A 23,190-nucleotide genomic window follows, 5' to 3' on the forward strand; every position below is an offset into this window, starting at 1 on the left:
ACTAGCGGTGTCTCTCCCATAAGATAGCAGATGTTGGGTGAACAAATTACGGTTGGGCAATTGACAAATAAAGAAGGCATAACAATGCACATACATATATCATGATGAGTACTATGAGATTTAATCGGGGCATTACGACAAAATACATAGACCGCTATCCGACATGCATCTATGCCTAAAAAGTCCACTTTCGAGTTATCATCCGAACCCCTTCCGAGTATTAAGTTGTAAACAACGAGACAATTGCATTAAGTATGGTGCGTAATGTAATCAACACAAATATCCTTAGACAAAGCATCGATGTTTTATCCCTAGTGGCAACAAGACATCCACAACCTTAGAACTTTCACGTCACTGTCCCAGATTTAACGGAGGCATGAACCCACTATCGAGCATAAATACTCCCTCTTGGAGTCACAAGTATCAACTTGGCCAGAGCCTCTACTAGCAACGGAGAGCATGCAAGAACATAAATAACATATATGATAGATTGATAATCAACTTGACATAGTATTCAATATTCATCGGATCCCAACAAACACAACATGAAGGATTACAAATAGATGATCTTGATCATGATAGGCAGCTCACAAGATCTAACATGATAGCACAATAAGGAGAAGACAACCATCTAGCTACTGCTATGGACCCATAGTCCAGGGGTGGACTACTCACACATCGATCCGGAGGCGATCATGGCGATGAAGAGACCTCCGGGAGATGATTCCCCTCTCCGGCGGGGTGCCGGAGGCGATCTCCCGAATCCCCGAGATGGGATTGACGGCGGCGGCGTCTGTGGAAGGTTTTCCGTATCGTGGCTCTCGGTACTGGGGGTTTCGCGACGAAGACCTTAAGTGGGCGGAAGGGCAGGTCAGGAGGCGCCACGGGGGCCCCACACAACAGGGCCGCGCGGGCCCCTTGTAAGCCGCGCCGCCCTACTGTGGCGACGCCTCGTGGCCCCACTTCGTTTCCTCTCCGGACTTCTGGAAGCTTCGTGGAAAAATAGGCCCCTGGGCGTTGATTTCGTCCAATTCCGAGAATATTTCCTTACTAGGATTTCTGAAACCAAAAACAGCGAGAAAACAGACAATCGGCTCTTCGGCATCTCGTCAATAGGTTAGTGCCGGAAAATGCATAAATATGACATATAATGTGTATAAAACATGTGAGTATCATCATAAAAGTAGAATGGAACATAAGAAATTATAGATACGTTTGAGACGTATCACAAGCATGTGACTAGGTCACAAGAGATGACATACCACGGTACGAGTAAAGAGTACTTGTCGGTAACGAGGTTGAACTAGGTATGGAGATACCGATGATCGAACCTCGAACAAGTAAAGTATCGCGTGACAAAGGGAATCGGTATCGTATGTAAATGGTTCTTTCGATCACGAAGTCATCGTTGAATATGTGGGAGCTATTATGGTCTCCAGGTCCCGCTATTAGTTATTGATTGGAGAGGAGTCTCGATCATGTCCACATAGTTCTCGAACCGTAGGGTGACACACTTAAGGTTTGATGTCGTTTTAAGTAGATATGGAATATGAAATGGAGTTCGAATGTTGTTCGGAGTCTCGGATGGGATCCAGGACATCACGAGGAGTTCCGGAATGGTCCGGAGAATAAGATTCATATATAGAAAGTCACTTTCCAAGTTTGGAAATGATCCAGTGCATTTATGGAAGGGGCTAGAATGTTCTAGAACCTTCCGGAAGAAATCACCATGTAAGGTGGAGTCCCGGATGGACTCCACCAACCCTAGCCGGCCAGCCAAAGGGGAAGGTGGAGTCCATGGTGGACTCCACCTCCATGGCCGGCCATAGGGGAAGGAAAGGGAGCAATCCCACTTCCCCTAGGTTTCACCCATATGGAAGTTTTTGAGTTGGACTCTAATTCGGATTTTGGGCAAACCCTTGGGGGTTCCACCTATATAAAGAGAGGGAGAGGGAGAGGGTTGGACACACCTTGGCCGCACCACCAAGGGGCTCCCTGGCCGGCGCCCCAAGCCCCCTCTCTCCCAAACCCTAGCTACTCCCTCCTCCTTCTTCTCCCACAACGCTTACGGCGAAGCCCTGTCGGAGATCTCCACCACCACCGTCACCACGCCGTCGTGCTGGCAGGATTCCGAGTAGGATCTACTACATCCGCTGCCCGCTGGAACGGGGAGAAGGACGTCGTCATCAACACCGTACGTGTGACTGAGTACGGAGGTGCTGCCCGACTGTGGTACCGTCAAGATCTTCTACGCGCTTTTGAAAGCAGCAAGTGATCAAATACATCAACCACGAGATCTAATCTCGTAGGCTTTGGAATCTTCGAGGGTTAGTCTCACATATATCTCGTTGCTACCATCTACTAGATTAGATCTTGGCTTGTTATTCGTTCTTGCGGTAGGAATTTTTTTGTTTTCTATGCTAGGAAAATTGCGTATATCCATGGATTTCTTTCCACGTACGTGAAGTTTGTTATTACCGTATTTAGTTTGCAAATTGTGAGAAGCATCTATCTTGATATATTTTGAGTGAAAAACTAAGTATTCATTAGTATAATTCCATGGTCTTTATATTAGGAGCAGTATCTAATTTTTGGGGCTAGAGTACCAGTTAAGTACAATATTACATAATAGCTAGTTCAAATAAATCTCCTCCCTTTGATTGATCTTATTATACCCTTCTTCGAAGAGTCTTCGTAGAACAGACCATGTGTCGTCGTGGTGGAACGACCGATGCCATGGGATGGCTTAAATTGGGGCCGAATGTACGCTTGAGGATCCGGGTGAGGGTAAGTTTAAGAGGAAAAGAGAGAGATTGAACTCCGGATTATATTGATGAACTTGGCCAAGGGCCAGAGGTTGAAGATGTACGGTACAAAATCTTCCTCTATACGCTACTGGATCGATTTCTATCTGTCTCGCGCAGGGGGTGCCTCCTCTCCTTATATAGGGGAGAGGTGGCTTACAAGGAAAGAAACCCTAATGGCATCTTTGATGACCTAAGCTACTTTATAAGCTTCTTTGGCCCCAGTGACGATGCTTCTGTCTTTAATCAGAGGCTGGTGACCTCGTCCGGTTTCTTTTACGTCATCTTCAGCTTTGGTGTCAGGGCTCGATTAAAGCTGAAGTGCTTCGCTCATCTTGTCCTTTAGTCCTTGAAGGAATTTTTGACTGGAGTGCCGACATGCTACAGTTGAGCCTACGCCGGTTTTCCGATATCTTTATCCGTGAGGAACGGCTTCTTACCCTTTGTATCTCAATTTCTCCTCTTGGGCATATCTCCGGCTTAGATATCACCGGTTGCCTTTACTCCGGTATACCCCTCCTGGTATACTGGATTGTTTCATACAACACTGTTAAGCTAAGTCATCATAATCCGGTTTATTCTTTAATCTAGTTTAGTTTATGCCGGTATCACCTTTTCCGGTATACCCCTTGGGTATACCGGTATACTCCTTGGGTATACCGGATTGCTCAACCCAGGTGACCTTCAAACCGGTATCTTATGCCGGTTTTCCGGTATCTTTATCTTTGATTAGAAATGATAATGTTCGGATTACCTGTGTAAACCGGTTTCTGGCTATCTTACTTAGCTAAGCTTGGCACACTCTTGATCTATCGGGGGTCATCCCCCCGACACCAGGTGTATGTGATTGGGATGATCAGCCAACAAGACAGCGTGATTCAGGAAAGAATATTGAAAATTTCTGTTATATTTCAATAATTGTTATATGAATTGGACAACTTCAGTATTTCACCTCGTACTTATGCTTTAGATTAAATCAAATATCAGGTCTATCTTAGAATTTAATGTATTTCCATTCCAGTATTGTTTGTAGTTCTTGCAAAAACTTTGCCTGTGTTCACATGAGCACCGTCACAAAAAAGAGGTACATTATAGCAGAGTATTATATAGATATACTTAGAGTCTGCATATTACTTACTAATATCTAATGTTGGGTGTGTTGAGAAGATAGGAATATTGCTAGCGTGTCAATGATAATAAATATTCCGTCTGTTGTCTAAATACATCCAATTGAGCGACAACTAATATGAAATGGAGGGAGTAAGAGACGAGGAAGAAGACACAGACCATCTCGTCGGAAGATAGAGGGAAGAAGAAGGCGACTCTCACCGGCCACTGGTCTGAAATGAATGAAGCTCAGTGCATGCCATTCTTGATTTGTTCTTTTGTGAATATAATAAGTGTGTGCATGTTTTCTATAGTTATCTCTAAATGAGATGACAAATTATGTGAACCGATTTTTTAATGTTTTTGGCATGCCATACGGTTATGATTTACACATGCTTTGAATTTATGGACATTTAACTAGTATTTTTCTAAAAAATATGAACTTGTTTTTGTTTCTTTGTTTTAGAACAACGCTCAGCCTCTTTATTAAACAGAAGCCAAGATGTTTACACGAGATAATAGACCCTCGGGCCGTCTTCCAAGCCAGACATGCCTTCCGGCTGGTAGTGAGGTAGCTAGCCGTGCAAGGCAGTGGGCTTCACCATTAGATCGCCGCTTTTCATGCCGAAATGCCACCCCGCCGCGCACTCTAGCTGACTCCTTTATCTCCTGCAGGACATGGCTGTAGATCCCCATGTTCATCTCCTGCAGCCCTTTCACCACTCCCAAGCAATCCGTGGCGATCACGGCATCTCCCGCATGTACATCAGTCAACAGCAATAGAGCCTCTCTACACGCCATTGCTTCAAGACGCCATGGGCGAGTTATCCCTTCAAACGACACAACGGATGCTCCGAGGTAAACCCCATCGTGCGATTGGCACACCGCTCCCACAGCGCCCCGGTTCGCCGACTTGGCCACAACCCCGTCAACGTTGATCTTGCACTGGCCCGGCGGCGGTGGAAGCCACTTGGACACCGGCGCATTGCGCCTCTCACCTACCTGACACTTCTTCTATCCCATACAGGTTTGTAGGTCAGCAAGAAAACTCTCGATGAACTGATGCATGGTCAGCGGGCTCTGGAAAATATATCGCCTTCCTCCTTGCATACCAGATAGCCCATAGGGAGACTACCATGGTCGTAAAATCCTCATGGTCCATTGAATGCATCATTGAGAATATCCATTGGCGGGCCGAGGGTTTCTTGAGGAGAGCCAGCATGGAGCTTGGCCCATCCGTGGCCAGCCCAGTAGGCCCACGAAGACACGGGCGCGCTAGGTTTTCATCTCCTACAAAACAGGGAATGAAACCATCTCCTCCACTCCACTCCTCCCTCCCGCCGCCGCCGCCGCCGCCATTGCCGACGAGCCAGGGCCACTCATCCCCAGTTCCCCACGGCCGCGAGCTGCAGGAGACCGTAGTCACCACCAACGCCGCTACACCCTCCACGCCTACCAGCGACCACCACCCCAACCCCACCTAGTCTCCATCCACGCCGCCGCGAGCTGCGGCCCGACGAATCCGCCTCCGGATCACGGTGAGCGCCCGTCCATCCCTATCCCTCTGCCTGAATCGCCCGCGGAGTTTGCCTGTTGGCCCGTCCCGAATTTTCCCGCGATTCCGGTTGAACACGCGTCAGTGCTGCTGCATTTCGTCCCACGAACTAAATACGCGTTCATAATGCCAACTAAACCCGAGCTCCGCGTCTAGATCATCACTGGCTGGGGCCAGATCCGGGACGAACTGATGTTTGTTTTTCCGCCGATTATAACCAGCACCCTAGATCGCTTACCAGTCAACACTAGTTGTCCCAGTAACGCCACCTCTAAAATTCCAGGTGGATGCTGTCCGAGAGAGAGAGCGCAAAGTTCCCTTGCCGCCCCGGAAGAGGTTGATGAACCGGAGCCTATGCCACCACCTACTCGCCCACTGCAGATCCCTGCTCGAGCTCAAACGAATCCACGCCCGGGCCGTCACCCATGGCCTGCACCCTCACAACCAGTCCATCTCCTGCAAGCTCTTCCGGTGCTACGCCGACTTCGGCCGCCCAACCGAAGCCCACACCCTGTTCCGCGAGATCCCGCAGCCCGACCTTGTGTCCCTCACCAGCCTCGTGTCGCTCCACCTGCAGCTGAACCAGCACCGTGAGGCCATGTCCCTGTTCTCGCGGCGCGTCGTGGGGGCCGGCCACCGCCCCGACGGCTTCTCCGTTGTCGGCGCGCTCTCGGCGGCTGGCGGTGCGGGGGATCTGCGCGTGGGCGAGTCGGTTCATGGGCTGATCCTCCGTTGCGGGCTGGGCTCTGAGTTGGTGGTCGGAAATGCGTTGGTTGATATGTACAGTCGGTGCGGGAGGTTTGAGGGCGCGTTGGGGGTGTTTGACGGGATGGATCGGAAGGATGAGGTTACCTGGGGCACCATGCTGCATGGGCATATCAAGTGTGTTGGTGTGGATTCAGCGTTGTCCTTCTTCAACAAGATGCCTGTGAAGAGCGTGGTTTCTTGGACAGCGTTGATCACTGGTCACGTTCAGGCCAAGAACCCTGTAAGAGCTCTAGAGCTTTTTGGCAGGATGGTACTGGAGGGGCACCGTCCTACTCATGTTACGATTGTAGGTGTACTGTCCGCTTGTGCTGACATTGGGTCTCTAGATCTAGGGCGTGTAATCCATGGATATGGCAGCAAATTCAATATCAGCACAAATATAATCGTCAGCAATGCCCTGATGGACATGTATGCAAAGAGTGGGAGCATAGAGATGGCATTTGCTGTGTTCGAAGAAGTGCCCTTGAAGGATGCGTTCACGTGGACAACTATGATCTCGAGTTTCACTGTCCAGGGTGATGGGAGCAAAGCTCTTGAGCTCTTTGGGGACATGCTACGGTCTGGGGTAGCCCCAAATAGCGTGACTTTTATATCAGTTTTGTCGGCCTGCAGCCACGCTGGGTTAATACAGCAAGGCAGAGAGTTATTTGATAAAATGCGCGGAATCTACAACATTAGTCCCCAGCTTGAGCACTATGGATGCATGGTTGATTTGCTAGGACGGGGTGGACTACTAGAAGAAGCAGAAGCCATGATCTGTGATATGGATGTGGAACCTGATACTGTTATATGGAGGTCACTCCTCAGTGCATGCCTTGTTCATGGCAATGATAGGTTGGCTGAGATTGCTGGGCAGGAGATTATAAAGAGGGAACCAGCGGATGATGGGGTTTATGTGCTTCTCTGGAACATATATGCTTCATCTGATAGGTGGAAAGAAGCTCTGGATATGAGAAAGCAAATGCTGACAAGGAAGATCTTCAAAAAACCTGGGTGTAGTTGGATTGAAGTTGATGGTGGTGTCCATGAATTCTTGGTTGAGGACAAGGCACACGATGCTCGAAGGGAAATCTATGAGACATTGGAAGGAATCAATAGACAGTTAAAGATGGATCTTAGATTATTCCAACTGGAAGAAAACTCATTAGTCTATACAGATGAGGAACTCTTATTCTAAATATGTATACTTAGCCATTTCTTCTTTGATAACTTATATGGGAGATATTCCAAATTAAGATTTTTTTTCTTGAAATAGCTTTGTGGCATGTCCCAGAATTTAGGATCTTGTACTAACAATACTGCAGTTAATATATTGTTCATACTGTTACAAGTTCACCTGTAATTATGGGTGACCTTTGTTTTCTGTATTATTATGCTTACGATTTAATGGCAATGCATTATATTTGTTGTTGTTGATTGGGGTTTCACCAGCCAGGACTCATTGACAAACATATTGAGTTATTGCACTTAAAAGTTGTGCAATGTGTAATAGTTGAATTGATTGGTGATATTGGCTAAAAGAACATTAGAGTTAGATATACCACTTTTAGGTATGTACCAATTTGCATTCATTTTCCAGTGATCTTGATCTGTTTGTGTTCTATACTTCTGTGTGCCTGTTTCATCAAGTTGTTTGTTACTTGTAATAGATGCTGCTTACTGACTTTCTCTTTTGCCGACTGTTAGATGTCTTCTGGAGGTGAGATCGATGGAGATGTAGGAGTTGAAGAGACACATGGCAGAGACATTAGACGCTACAAGTGTGAATTTTGCACTGTTGTTAGGTCCAAGCAATATCTCATCCGAGCTCACATGGTTGCTGAGCACAAGGTACACTGTTGTGCAGATATTTTTGCACATGGGTCAGAATAATTCTTTGTGTTTCAGTGCACACCTATTTTTGATTCTGTTGATACTAGGTATTGTGTGTTTGGTTTGTGTAAAATATGTAAACACCTTCACCTTGCACGTTGACTACGGGATCTATGATAAATTTATTATGTTGGACCATATGTACTGCTATTGTCACATTACATCCACCCAATCACTGTTACTGCAGCAGCTGTAGTTTTGATTTGCTTAAAAGACTTGCATTGTGGCATAACAGTTCAAATGGAAATAGAGATGTGAAGTGGGAACCATTGATGTCTCATCCTACTTCAAATAGGAAGTCAAGTTTGACTTTTTGTCTGTTCTGTAGATCGTAGATCATGTCACTTTGTAGGCATCATCATTTAAATTCGGTCATTTGTGCTTATTGCTTTTTAAATTATGTGTTGGTTTTTATCAGTCATTACTTGTGCATCATGTTTCCATCCATATTTTCACTCTGTTAACAAAATGTATATGGTATTTATAATCGTTTCTTTCCCACATTTATCTATAGGATGAGCTGGAGATATCAGAAATCTACAACTCAAATGGTGAAAAAATTGTTCATGTAGTTAAGCAGATCTGTAAAGAGTGCGGAGCTTGTTTCCGGAAGCCAGCTCATCTGAAGCAGCATATGCAAAGTCATTCCAAAAAGGTTGGTTGTATGAATAGAATATGAAACCAATGGATAAGATTATAATACATCACATTTTTTGTATCATGTGCATCTTCTGATCCGGCTGTGAAACAAATTGTACTATTTACAATTCACTAAACACAAATGTTTTGCAGGGTTTAGATTATTTACAGTGTGAAGCATTGGATCCCATTTAATGAACTCCAAAATGCATGGAGGCACATCTAAATCTTGTTTGGACTAGTAACAGGTTGGGATGACCTCCTGTGAAGCTCCAACAAGATTGCCTCTTTCACGCTCATTGATGAGGTTTGTTTTTGTTTATACTTGTTTAGTGCTGTTTTGCACATTACATAACTTAGTGTGACAATCTGCGTAATATGTTGCACCACTTTGTTTCCAGCTACAGTAATGAATTGTCTCGCTGTTTATGTTCATGCTGCGAACATGGTTGCTGAATTAGGCTTCTGTTGGTTGACTTGTGCATGCATTATGTTTGCGTTTCTATAGGGGCATGCGAGGCCTAGATAACTGCTATAGGTTGCCTCGATGCTGTGTATTCTACATCGTAATGATTCATAATCGTGAAATGGAACCTACAGGGAATATGGGAGGTCATCTATCTCCTTTGTTTCTACTGTTCTCTTTGTCCTTCTCTCTTTGGGCTTCAGGTTTTGCAGTCCTTAGTTAGAGGAAAGAAATGGGTTCCAAAATCGAAATGCCATCTCAGAAAGCTTGGGCCTTATCTAGTAGGTTCTTTAGCTCGCTATGGTGTGGATACTTATTCATCAGTATTTACTCAACAATTAATCGTTGGATGTATTGTGGATCCTTTGGAGATAAGGGCGACAATGCTCTTATTTTATCCTGCTATCTCTAGGTGGGTTTCCTTATGGGAGCTTTGCGAAGAGTGAATGGATCCGATATCAAATGTCGTCTCAGAAAGCTAGCACCACTCTTCATTGGTTCTCAGCTCGCTATGGTGACAATACTCACAATCTTGACATGACAATTGCGCTTTAGGGTTGTTATGGATCCTTTGGAGATAAGGCTTGCAATATCCTTATTTTATCCTGCTATCTCTTCGTGGGCTTCCCTATGGAAGCATTATGAAGAGTGAGAGGATCCAATATCAAAATGTCGTCTCAGAAAGCCAGCACCAGTATTTGTTGGTTCTCAGCTCGCTATGGTGACAATATTTCGTTAATTTGTCTGCAAGCTGTGTCACTTGGTTTTGGTTTGTATCTTCTTTAAATTAGTTTTGAGCATAAATTTGGGTTGTAGAGTTGGAGCAAAATGTGAAGGGCGTTTATCATGTAGCCGTTTCATGAAAAATCCAGTCTTCAGAATTTGTCACCCTCTTGTAATTGTTTGGACGATATGGGTTTAAGTTAGGGAGATTTGAATAACTGTTTTTCTTGTCGGGGGCAATACAATATTTACTAAACTAGTAACAGTACTGCAACAGCTTCAGTTTAGACTTATTTTTCCTGCTTGAATGTAGAGATCCTTCGTCTGCCCACTCGAAGACTGCCCCTTCAGCTATATAAGAAAAGATCACTTGAACCGGCATATGCTTAAGCATCAGGGGAAGTTGTTTACATGCCCCCTGGAAGGTTGTGGAAAGAGGTTCAAGTTCAAGGCAAATGTGCAAAGACATGTCAAGGAAATGCATGAGCAGGAGGATCAAAATGTCACTAAAAGTACCCAGCAGTGTGTTTGCGAGGAGGAGGGCTGTAACAAGGTTTTCAAGTATGCTTCGCGGCTGAAAAAACATGAGGAGTCACATGGTATGTCCTGAGTGCTAATAATATCAGTAGACTCCTTGTTAGATCATATAGTTCACTGAAGCTTCATATTTATGCAAAATCTGAATGCATATTTTGCTATTTTCTTGCAGCCAAATTGGACTATGTGGAAGTAGTCTGCTGTGAACCTGGCTGCCTGAAGACATTCACAAATGTTGAGTGCCTGAAGGCTCACAGCCAGTCCTGCCATCGATTTGTTCAATGCGATATCTGTGGTGGGAAACACCTGAAGAAGAACATTAAAAGGCATCTAAGAGCCCATGCTGAAGGCCTCTCTACTGAAAGGATAAACTGCAGTATTGAGGGCTGTGAAAGCACCTTTTCCAACGTAAGACACTTGCCTCTTACTTTTCTCTTGCTCTTCATTCAAGTGTGGTTTCAGCTACATGGATTTTCAGCTGAAGTTTCCTGTACCCTATGATTGCAGAAATCAAATTTAACCAAGCATATGAAGGCATGCCATGATCAAGTGATAACTTTCTCGTGTCGAGTTGGGAGGTGTGGCAAGGTGTTCACCTACAAGCATGTTAGGGACAGGCACGAGAAATCCAGCGCCCATGTATATGTAGAGGTGAGTCTCGCTACGCAATCTGTATGGTTCACAAATTGTACATGTCCCTTTGTCCCAACGTCTTCAGCTTTGAAGACGCATGATTTCACAGATGGTGTGAATGACTTCTTAACCTCATGCAGGGTGACTTTGCGGAGATGGCCGAGCGGATGCACTCGCGTCCAAGAGGTGGACGGAAGAGGCAAGCTGTGACAGTGGAGTCTTTGAGTCGCAAGAGGGTGACCATTCCTGGTATGGCCTCATCTCTGGAGGACGGTGCAGAGTATATGCGCTGGTTGAACCACTCTCAATAGCCTTGCTATTGTCCTGCAATCATTTGGAGGTTGTCATGTATAGGTGTGCTACTTGTACTACGTCAAGTTGGTGTGGTCGTGAAGCTCGTGTTTATATATATGGAACACAGTTCTAATTGTAGTGTAGCAGTGCGGCAGTTGTATTTTATAGGATGCTTGTCACTAGTAGTTTGGAGTAGTAGCAGTTTTGGGCATTTTGAGTTCGTAACCGTCTTAATGTTGTATGTTGTAATTAGACGGCTGTTATTGAAATGGAAACCATGTTCTTGTCTATATTTTTAGAAATTGTATTTGTTATATTTGTCGTGCAGATCATAATTTAGTGTTAGCTTACTAGCAGTGCAACACTTGTTTACAAGGAGTGTAAGAATCTTGATACTGTATGTTGGAATGGAAAACAAGTTCTTATCGATTTTTCTTATCAGTTGGTAATCCTATACTTTCACTTTTTAAACGGGAGTGCTGGAGAATACTGTTTACCGTCAAACAATTATCAGCGGAACGTTCAGGCCATGTGGCGTCTGCCGACGGGAGGTCAACAGAAAGGGGGAAGAAGGGCATGGTGAAATGCGTTTTGAGCAGGAAAAGTGCTTGCTGAGTCTGAATTCGTGATCTTTTTGTACACATTGGTCTATTCTCTGTTAGTGGATGTACATATTGGTTTATTCTGTGTTAGTGGTCTGAGTTCGAGCAGGAAAAGTGCTTGCTCAGTCTGAATTTTCTTGTAAAAAATAAATCGAAAATTGCTACGTAGGTTTTATGTTGAATTTTCAGTGTAATAGGGAAAAGTACCAGTTGAACTGGGTGCACGTGAATCCAGGTGGGATATGCATTTTCTAAATATTAAAAAATTCTGAAATAAAAATAACGGGGTACGTATGCATGTTTCATGCGTGCGTAGAAAGTTTTCGCGGAGAAACCATTTTTTTATTTCAGAATCTAACGACAAATACGTCACATATATACTGCTATATAGCCCTGCAAAATTTCAACTTTTTGCCGAGGCAAAATAAAAAGTTTTTTCGTCACGAAACTCATGTCCAGGGCACATGTTTGAGATCACCTTTGCATTCATTTTGTGATTCGATTTTTAAAACATGGTTTACATCATAAACGCACTTTTAAAAAAGTGGATTCACATGCACCCAGATTCTAAAAAGCCAGACTCGTGTAATAGGTTATTCTTTTGACAGACCACTGTAACAAATTCTTTTTTAGACGAAAGGCGCAAGATGAGCTACGATTTTATTTCAAGCCCCCAGTCGATCTCAAGATAGCATTAGAAGCCCAGAGAAAAAAAAAAGAGAAGTTGCCTGAGTTTTACTAGTGTTACTATCCAAATTCAGTGTGCTGTGCAGTGGATCGATTTCGTTGTTGGTACCATCTTAGTTTTGTTTCTCCTAAACTAAGCTAAAAATTGCTAGATTTCACATTTAACTCCGTCTCTGTGTAAAACATATATATTTTTAGATGAAAGGCTGAACATGAATTAAGATTTGTCGTTCGAAGTTTAGCTTGATGTGCAACGATCCGATAGTTGTTAGCATCGCCTCAACTTCTTCCAAAATTAAGTTGAAAATTGCTAGATTTCACATTGAAGTATCAACGTCGTACATAATGTTTCACATACAAAGCCCCAAACCACTCATCAAGGTACCATTACAAAGCAAAAGCAAAATTAGAAAGATTTAGTTCATCACCAAAACAAAAGGGTACAAAGAAGAGAAAACGTTGGTGCTACGAATTAAGATTCTTCGCGCTTAAAGTCGAGGGCATGTCGTTTAGAGATCCGGTCACACAGACAATGCGATTTGGGTTGGATGTTTAGAATGAATTCTCTACTAATTTTGTTCCAAGGCTAGCTAGGTCAAACAATCCTTATAGGTTGGCACATAAGCCCTTGTGAGCTCTCGTAGAAATTGAGAAAGTCTTTACTATTATATTGCAGTTGGTCGTACGTCATACAACGCGTTTGGTGAGGAGATTTGGAGCATCCAGAACGTCGGATACATATCTTACGGTACACTAAGGTCGTTCTGATCTTAGCTCAGCTAATTACGTTTCTCTGCCACCGCCAAGTGGAGAATACCGCTTCAGAACGAAGGTCCGAGATGACAATTTTATCGGCCTCGAAATCTTCTTTTTCTCTTCGCCTCCCCAGATTGATTCCTTTTTTCCGTGCTTTCGACCTCTAGGATGCGCGAGCCGATTCAGCTCGCATCTAGCCGGAGTCACGCCGCTCCCCCGACGCGCCGCCACCTACAATCGCCACCGATGCAGCGCCGCCTGCCTTTTCTGATTTCTCCCAAGATATTCGCTGCGGTCCTCATCTCTATTTCCTCTTGGCCACATGGATCGGCAACTCGCCGGATCGAGATTGGGAGCTTTTCCATTCCCTATTCATATCCGCCCAAATTGATCCCGTCACCGACTCGCCGGCACTAGAGACCACTTCCACCGCTGGGATTTCCGTCGACATCATTCGCGAGAGCGTTCTTGCGGTCATGTCGCTGGTCTCCATCTTCGTGGCCCTTAGCCGTCCTCGTCAACTCGGTCTGATCCTCCCTCCGTCACCACCGCTACACCGGGCTCCTCAAGACCTACGCAGCCCCTGGAGATGTGCCTCGCTCTCCCCTATGCTCGACCCTCGGCAGGACCCTCCTCAACCGTCTCATGGAGATCCGCGCGGACCGGCGGCCACCGACCGGAGCACCTCCTCTCGGCCGGACGACCTCGAACACCCCGCTACCAAGATCGTCCCGTAGTGCTCGCCATCACCATCTCTTTCATCTCATGGTACGATGCGGGAGATCGAAGTGCGGTTCCTCATTCCCTATGTATCATCATGCGCCCTCCTCCCGTCCCGTTGTATCTCACACCATTTGTCTTGTTTTTTTAGATCCGTTCCTGTCCGTCTCATCTCCAAGAATGTTGTCCTACGTGTGTAAATGACTGTGATTACCTCCACATACTCAGCCCGGGCTTCATCTTGGACCTCAAGCGCCCCCAATGCTGCCCCAAAGAGCTCCTTGAATTACTTTCTCCTCGTCACCCCGAGCACACCTAAGGTAATTTGTCTTGCATCGCCTCATCTACCTCTCTCATGTCTTGTTCTAATAAAATTGCGTTGCTTGTAAATTGTTTGACCATGTAGTACAGAGTAGTCCCGGAAACTCGGATACCGCCCTTATTAGCTTAGATACATACTACATAATCGTTCCTATCTTGCAACTGGACCACTGATGTGCCTTTCTTAGTTTGGTCTGTAGGGCAAATTGAGGTAATGAGCATGGTCGCAGATTGGAGCTGAGGTATACAGTTATACACCACAAATGCAAGTTAGAAATTTACTCAAAAAAGAACTTTTAGGAGGTTTGAAAAATCAGTGGAATAATAATATTTTACAAAAGGTCACACATATTCAGTTTCTTAGGTTGGTGGTGTGTGAGAGATGGAATCATCATGTGATGGCGTCGGTGCGCGGCCGGGCGGATCCACCGCTGGGCTGGCCTTGCGTCAATTCCAGCGGTGGATCCGCGGAGGCGTAAACACGAGTGGTGTCGACTCGAGCACCGTATCCCGTTAGATCAGCGCCGTCCGCCGACCTCCGGGCAACCCCTGCGCTAGGCGGGCGTTTGCTAATCTACCGCTGATTTCCAGAGTTGCGGGAATGCGCTCACAGGTACCAATACCACTGTATCTGCATTACATATATGTGGTTGCAGGATTACAGACTTTAATTTTAGCCATGTAAGTCTCCAGGAGTACTTATTCATATTTTACACAATCTACATTTATTTGACTTACGATGCTTTGTTTGTGGGCTGCAGCTAACATTAATTCCAATTCTTCCTCCAATCGCTGGTGGGGAGATGCTACTTATAGTCGGGCGGTTAGGAGGACGCACTCATGTAACAGCCATTTCCTTGCTGACTATTGTAGCACACCGTGTTTTTCAGATGTTGAGTTATTGTAATATTGCAGGTTTTTCTCTGTGGCATCACACAGCCATATTGGGTCCTTTTTATGGTATTGGCACAGACAGAAGTGGACCGGCTCTAGGTGGTGGTGATCAGCGGGGAGGATGTAGGGCAGGGGTGCGCGGCGCCAGACCTAACGATCTCGGTGTCGCTGCAGGTGCAGCAGTTCTTCCATGTCAGTTGAACACAAAGACTTCTCTTTATTAAGTTTGTTAAAAGGGCAAAGCATCAGGTATATCACCATTAGCAAGATCGATGTGCATACTCCATTTAGGGACATGAAGTTGTCCATCAATGAAATGGCTGGATTCACTTGCCTCAAGAAGAACGACAGACACAACAGGGTATATATACCATATGTGTTGCTTTGAGTTTATTATTAAAAACATTTACATCTTGTTTCTGTGATATACTTAGCTGAACCGATCATATGTAGCCTTTTTCAAAAGCTGGTAATTTAGCCATACTTACTTTGAATGGAGGTTTTATGCAGTAAATAGTCCACAATATATATAATGTATTACTACATGAATTCACCCTATTCAATTCACATATACAGACGTATGTGCACCAAAAGATATAGGAAGAGTTCGTAATAGTAATTTTTGTAATTTCGTCTCGGAAACCATATATGTATGATATGTGTTAACTTTTCCATTAATTTTTTCTTTCTAATGATATGTTGTGCTTCTCCACAGAGTATAGTGAAATGATTTTACTGACACCTATATATTTGCAAGCATTGTGCAATATGGAAGAGAAACTTGTTTCCTCTCCTTTACCCGTAAAGTTCGGGCTGGATTTATGTGAACTAGAAGCTAGGGGTTTAACGGCTTGGTGTCATCGAGAAATACTTACAATTGTATAGTTAGAGTTTAACAATTTTATCAGTTTCCAGATTTCTTGACTTGGTATAGATCATGTGACATAATACCTTGTCACATCCGAAGGTTGGACATAAAGCAAAGTGAGGATGGAGCACAAGAGGTGCCTGGTTTGGTTGAAACTCTAATTTATACAACATATGGTATGTGGGAGAAACCGAAAGTCGGCGGTCGATCAAGTACCTCAACACCAAGCTCGAGATTCTTGGTGGAGTGGTTACAGGTTTTATCTTGGAAGTAAAAGGCCAACAAGTATGTTTTACTAAGAAATATAATTACAAGTTATACAAGTAATGGTTGCGTTGTTTGCTTCGATTTCATAGCAGTTGTACCTTGATATAAGTAGTTGAAACTCCATTTATGGGTGCTGTCCGAATGGATCACATCCAGAACGACATACATTTTGATGCTATAATCGTTTTAAGGGTACTAACTATAATTGTCTTCATCACAAAAATGCAGGCACATTAGTGTTAATGGTACCAGAACTCTTCACTCGGGATTACAGTGAGTTGATGTATATATATTCATTTGGGATGTCTTTACATGACGCAACAGCTGATTTGTTCTTGCTCATCATGATCCTTGGTTAGGTGCCATGTGCAGCTGTTGGTCAAGTAGTTTCTGCAGGAAACTCACGTGCGGTTTCCCACTAGATGTGCTGCCAGACATGGCATTCTCTATTGATGATGAAAGTTAGGAGAGGATAGTTGAAGACATGATATTTCTATACAAGTTATGCATCATTTTTCTACTGTTTGGGTATTTTCTTTTAACGTACTGTGTATTTGTTATTCGACATGCCTCGTGATTAAATGATCAAGGGATGCACTATTGAGGAGTGTTTCTATTCTTCATTCTTGAAAACTATATAAACTTTAGTTGCGTGATGAATAAAAACTTTGTGCATGTTAGAAGTGAGAAATGCATGTGATGACAATATAGACCGTGGCAACGCACGGGCATTCAACTAGTAATTATAGAACAAAAGTTATTTGACACCACTCCACACGAATCTTGCTAAGGGGCACATAAAGAAGATGTGATTGGCTGCCACTTCTATCACATTAATTTTACAACTCAGCACATGACGCTTGTGAATGTTTTAATTAGATTGTATCTTACCACCGATGAGCTACAAAGGAACACCTTAATCTTGAGATGGTCAAATGCTTGCTATACCTCTCTAAATTGTACTATGCGCTACATTTTCGGTAGAGGGGTCACATGAAGGAAATGCATGAGGCCCCTAAAGACAAGGACATCTCACCTGGTCACGTAGATTGTTGAGTTGACTCCAGCTCCTTGTGCATAGCTTCTTACTTTGGGGTTTTGTATGGGCCAAAAGAGCGATGGAAATTAATGTCGTAGAATAAGCCATCGCCGACCTAAGCCACAATTGTTTGGCGTTGGGGGGGAGTTTTCAAATAGCCATTGGCATCTCTCTTAGTGTGTGCTCCACCGAGTGACCAATCGTGTCACGAGAACATTGAGCTTCGATTTACCCATCTTATGGTTGCCCCCTATTTCGATGTTGAGAATTGAGGTTTGGAACAAAGATATCAAAGTTGTTGCGGTATTTTGGCCGTAAGAAGATATTCCTGCAACCCTTGGACATGTTATCGAAGTCTCCAAATCCACCTAAGGACGAGGCCGATGCTCACAGATTTGGAATTCAGCGCTGGGCTTCACCGTGCTACTTTGGTTTGCAAACTCCAATTGGTATTTATCGAATTGGTCACACCCCTTGCTGAGAGGAAGCATGAACGAAACATTGTTATTAGTCCGGAAGCAGGTCAATGCCCACCGCATACAACAAAATGTTAGCTAGACATGAGTTTGTAATTTCCGGACCCGAGGAGAGAAACTTCCCTTTCCATGGCTCGATGCTAGTAGCTATTTTAGGATGCAGCGGATAAAAATCCAGTACGTGAGAATTTTATCGATAATTGACCCCTTAGTGCTACTCGAGTCGAGGGATGCTCCGATCATCGCCTCCTCGCATTTGCGAAAATTGATAAACAATGTCATACCTTCAAAACATAACAACACAAATTTGAAGCTGCTAAAATGGTACCACGTTCATCATCGTTCTAAATCAAGACATCGACCTAATAATAAATACACGAGCTGCTACTACACTAACACTTCACCACAATATCCATATCCTTCCAGACAAAACTGGATCCCGGGCCCACCTGCCAGGCGTGTACCGACCGGCAACGAACTCGCTGGAACGATCCACGCGACCCAGGCCAATCCCGCGGCTCCGCGTCGAGGCGCGCTGTCCCAGCCGTCGGATCGGCGTCACGGACGGCCGCGGCGACCCCAGCACAGAGACCAACCCCATTGGCCCGGCACGCCACGTGTCATCTTTCAATTCGTCCACCTCGGACCCATGACGTTCCGGCCAACGCGACCCGGAGCTCAGTTGGATCTCGCCACCTCGCATATAAATCTCTCACACGCTCGAACATCTCGTTAAAACTCAAACCCAGTTCTACAAAGGAGATCAACGCCAAGGCGAAGAGAGAAGAAGGCTCGAGACGAGGAGGGCGAACAAGGGGTGAGCGTCGTGGCGGCGATGGATCGTGTCCGCGGGTCCGCGCTCCTGCTCGGCGTCCTGCTCGCAGGTGCGCCATCTCGATCTCGATCGCCCCCGCCTGCTCTTTCGTTTCGTTTTTCTCTTGTTTGGATCTGTGTACCTCGGGTCAGATCTCGATGGAGCCGCGATCCGGGGCGGTCGCTCGCGCGCGCATGATCCCGCCGCAGAGCCCGAGGATTACCGAACTGGTTTCGACGGATCAGGGTGTTTAGCACAATTTTGTCATTCGACTGAATTGCTTAGTAGTAGCTCATTTGATCTATGAATGGGTGCTTGGTTTTGGTAGCAGTCGGCTGCTTGTATCATTGTAGTTCATTCAACGATCTAGTATGTTAGGTTCGGTCCGGTGCTGGTGTAGTTGCCCGGCGCGCGGGTTTGAGTTGGCTCTGTCTCTGCTTTGGTGCCGCGATCTGGCCTGAGCGGTCATATGATTAGTGTTGAAGGCTCACAATTCCACCTAGTATGACATCCTAGGAACTAATTCTGTCCAAGGTTGCGATGGCCTTGCATGATTCTACCGTAGCAGCAGTGAAACTAGAAACAGCACCTTAGAAAATCATTCAGTTTTAACAATGCACGAATGTGGCTGAACTGAAATTTCGCCGGTATGAGCTGGATCATGCATGTGTACTTCGAAATCACGCAGCTTTGTGTGTTTCCAGTTCCATTGACATCACGTCATTTAACATACAACACGTTGGCTTACCTGCTTGCTGATGATGCGTGTGCAGGATCGCTGTTTGCACTGTGCGCTGCGAAGGAGGAGGCCAAGAAGCTGGGCACCGTGATCGGTATCGATCTCGGTACCACCTACTCATGCGTCGGTGTGTACAAGAACGGTCATGTCGAGATCATCGCCAACGACCAGGGTAACCGTATCACGCCCTCGTGGGTTGGGTTCACCGATGGCGAGAGGCTCATCGGTGAGGCTGCCAAGAACCAGGCGGCTGTCAACCCTGAGAGGACCATCTTTGACGTCAAGCGTCTCATTGGGAGGAAGTAATGCCGCTTTCCCTGTTTATCTGCTGTTGTCTTTGGTGTCGATTGTTGGTATGTGGTGCCTGACCTGTGGCGTTTTCGTTGCAGGTTTGAGGACAAGGAGGTGCAGAGGGACATGAAACTTGTGCCCTACAAGATTGTCAACAGGGAGGGCAAGCCTTACATCCAGGTCAAGATCAAGGATGGGGAGACCAAGGTGTTCAGCCCTGAGGAAATCAGCGCCATGATCCTTGGAAAGATGAAGGAGACCGCTGAGGCCTACCTCGGGAAGAAGATCAATGACGCTGTCGTCACTGTTCCTGGTTAGTATTGATGCCATTCAGTTTCTTCTGATTCAGAAGTGTTGGCTAGATGAATTGTCGTTGCTCACTTCTACTTGTTCCTGTTTCCAGCCTACTTCAATGATGCCCAGAGACAGGCGACCAAGGATGCTGGTGTGATTGCTGGCCTCAATGTTGCTAGGATCATCAACGAGCCGACTGCTGCTGCTATTGCCTATGGTTTGGACAAGAAGGGCAGCGAGAAGAACATCCTTGTCTTTGACCTGGGTGGTGGTACTTTCGATGTCAGCATCCTCACCATTGACAACGGTGTGTTTGAGGTGTTGGCCACCAACGGTGACACCCATCTTGGAGGTATATATCTGCTGTCTTTCACTAGTATTTTTTCTATGCTGCCATTAGCTACCACTGAAAATTCATATAGACAAGCTGCTGATTCTGATTAAAATCATGAATGTTCTGTAAAGATTTCTAGACTGTACAATTGATTTTAGTAACACATGTTGCAATTGCATAAAAGATATTTTGTAGTACTGCTGTCTTGAGATGTGTTCATTGGTTGTGCAACAAAGCTCTCAGCAATCCCTCAGTTTATGCATTGCTTCTTTTACTAGACCTGTGAGCTAAAATGACCATGTTTAGTTTATCATGTCATTGAGCTTTGATTTGTGCAAATAGCTGAGCTGTGTGATCTCTCCAGGTGAGGACTTTGACCACAGAATCATGGACTACTTCATCAAGTTGATCAAGAAGAAGTACAGCAAGGACATCAGCAAGGACAACCGTGCTCTTGGAAAGCTGAGGAGGGAAGCTGAGCGTGCCAAGAGAGCCCTCAGCAACCAGCACCAGGTCCGTGTTGAGATCGAGTCCCTCTTTGATGGGACTGATTTCTCGGAGCCACTGACCCGTGCCAGGTTTGAGGAGCTGAACAACGACCTTTTCCGCAAGACCATGGGACCTGTGAAGAAGGCCATGGATGATGCTGGCCTTGAGAAGAGCCAGATCCACGAGATTGTTCTTGTTGGTGGAAGCACCAGGATTCCCAAGGTCCAGCAGCTTCTCAGGGATTACTTTGATGGCAAGGAGCCAAGCAAGGGTGTGAACCCTGATGAGGCTGTTGCCTTCGGTGCTGCGGTCCAGGGAAGCATCTTGAGCGGCGAGGGTGGTGATGAAACCAAAGGTAAGATGAATCTTCTTACAGCCATATTCCTTTTCCTACTAGCTGGAAACATCCTACTTATGCAACTATGATCCTGTATTGATACAGATATCCTCCTCCTCGATGTGGCTCCCCTCACCCTCGGCATCGAGACTGTTGGAGGAGTCATGACCAAGCTGATCCCCAGGAACACTGTCATTCCCACCAAGAAGTCGCAGGTTTTCACCACCTACCAGGACCAGCAGACCACCGTCTCCATCCAGGTAACAGACAATGAGCAATGTGCTTCACTGTCCTAAACTTTTTGATGTCAGAACGCTTGAGACCTAACCCTTGCATATCTGTAGGTCTTTGAGGGTGAGCGCAGCATGACCAAGGACTGCCGCCTTCTCGGCAAGTTCGACCTTAATGGCATTCCTGCAGCTCCTAGGTTTGTTATTTTCGAAATCAGAGACAATGAATCTAATGTGAGATGCAATATGACAATTGGACTGATTACGTGTTGGAACTAAATTTCAGGGGCACTCCTCAGATTGAGGTCACCTTCGAGGTGGATGCCAACGGTATCCTGAACGTGAAGGCGGAGGACAAGGGCACCGGCAAGTCTGAGAAGATCACCATCACCAACGAGAAGGGGCGTCTGAGCCAGGAGGAGATCGACCGGATGGTGAAGGAGGCGGAGGAGTTTGCCGAGGAGGACAAGAAGGTGAAGGAGCGCATCGACGCCCGGAACCAGCTTGAGACCTACGTGTACAACATGAAGAACACCGTCGGCGACAAGGACAAGCTGGCCGACAAGTTGGAGAGCGAGGAGAAGGAGAAGATCGAGGAGGCCCTCAAGGAGGCTCTGGAGTGGCTGGACGAGAACCAGACCGCTGAGAAGGAGGACTACGACGAGAAGCTCAAGGAGGTGGAGGCCGTGTGCAACCCCATCGTGACCGCTGTGTACCAGAGGTCCGGCGGCGCACCAGGTGGCGAGGGTGCTGATGGTGGCATGGAGGACGAGGACCACGACGAGCTGTAGATGTTGTCGGTGGAACCAATTTTTGTAATGGTTAGTAGGGGAGAGGGTCATGATAATCACTTACTTTGGCTGGGTTTGGGGTGGTCAGGTTTATTTGCAGATACTACCAGAGACGTCTGTTGTTGATGGAGTTGTAGAAACTCTTGCTACTTCCTTCTGATGGTTTTTCGTTTTGTTACTATAGCGGATTTGCATCGGAATTTATGTGAAGAAAAGCTGATGCTGTTTATCTTTATCTATACCTCCTGTTGACTCATTTGTTGCACTTATTTCGTAGCTTTGTCGAAAAAAGCTCATCCCCAAAGAAAAAACTCTTAGAAATGGAGAAAGAACACCTGGCTGGAGGTTAGGTTTCTGAACTGAGTGTGACTTGGCCACTGTTGTATTTTGGAAGGAAAAAGGAAGTTCGACTTTGGATGAAGTCAGATAAACGGTCCGGCTGGTCCGGCTAGGAGTTGAACAGCAGCGGTTTTCTTCTACCTAATTGAACCAGTTGGAGTCCGAGTCCGATGAGGCCTTCCACAGCGTGTGCCAAATCGGTGCCCCAACTCGATTTTGAGGCATCGATAGTCGATTCCCTCCGTTGTCCAGCTGGTTCCAAAACTTTTTCAGGGAATCGGAACAATTATAGGCATCGATGCCTCAACTCACCAGCGATTGAAATAGTCGGCACTAAATCCTGAACCGTTGCACTCTGGCTCTAGAATTGTTCTGGGTCGTGCGATGAGGAGAGAAGGACTAGGCCTGGGTCCCGCATACTTTTTTCAGGCATCGATAGTCTGCCAAACGCTGTGAGACCGGAGCCTAAATTATTTCACAGGGCACTGATAAAGACGTGGCAAA

At 45.6% G+C, this 23,190-nt stretch overlaps 3 protein-coding genes across 4 annotated transcripts; all 3 read left to right on the forward strand.

Annotated features, from left to right (window-relative positions):
- Positions 1-5,379: 5,379 nt before the first annotated feature.
- Positions 5,380-11,688, forward strand: LOC124684875 (transcription factor IIIA-like). 2 transcript variants are annotated; one of them, XM_047219129.1, is made up of 7 exons: positions 5,380-5,449; positions 7,921-8,064; positions 8,621-8,761; positions 10,248-10,533; positions 10,644-10,879; positions 10,979-11,122; positions 11,245-11,688. In XM_047219129.1, exons 2-7 carry the CDS (start codon positions 7,921-7,923, stop codon positions 11,413-11,415), a joined length of 1,122 nt encoding a protein of 373 aa, XP_047075085.1. In that variant the 5' UTR covers positions 5,380-5,449; the 3' UTR covers positions 11,416-11,688. The 2 variants fall into 2 exon arrangements, with proteins under 2 accessions (XP_047075085.1, XP_047075087.1); XM_047219131.1 differs by lacking the exons at positions 5,380-5,449; positions 7,921-8,064 and adding an exon at positions 8,899-9,052 and having other exon boundaries at positions 8,645-8,761.
- LOC124684874 (pentatricopeptide repeat-containing protein At2g22410, mitochondrial-like) lies at positions 5,807-7,912 on the forward strand. Its single transcript, XM_047219128.1, has one exon. The coding sequence runs from the start codon at positions 5,807-5,809 to the stop codon at positions 7,409-7,411; it is 1,605 nt and encodes a 534-aa protein (XP_047075084.1). The 3' UTR covers positions 7,412-7,912.
- A 7,093-nt stretch (positions 11,689-18,781) lies between the features above and the next one.
- On the forward strand, positions 18,782-22,582 carry LOC124684876 (luminal-binding protein 3). The gene is made up of 8 exons (XM_047219132.1): positions 18,782-18,912; positions 19,616-19,883; positions 19,971-20,185; positions 20,276-20,518; positions 20,865-21,344; positions 21,432-21,586; positions 21,671-21,753; positions 21,843-22,582. Exons 1-8 carry the CDS (start codon positions 18,864-18,866, stop codon positions 22,345-22,347), a joined length of 1,998 nt encoding a protein of 665 aa, XP_047075088.1. The 5' UTR covers positions 18,782-18,863; the 3' UTR covers positions 22,348-22,582.
- The last annotated feature ends 608 nt before the right edge of the window (positions 22,583-23,190 follow it).

The sequence above is a fragment of the Lolium rigidum genome, chromosome 1, assembly GCF_022539505.1.
Source record: "Lolium rigidum isolate FL_2022 chromosome 1, APGP_CSIRO_Lrig_0.1, whole genome shotgun sequence".
NCBI classification, from domain to species: Eukaryota; Viridiplantae; Streptophyta; class Magnoliopsida; order Poales; family Poaceae; genus Lolium; species Lolium rigidum.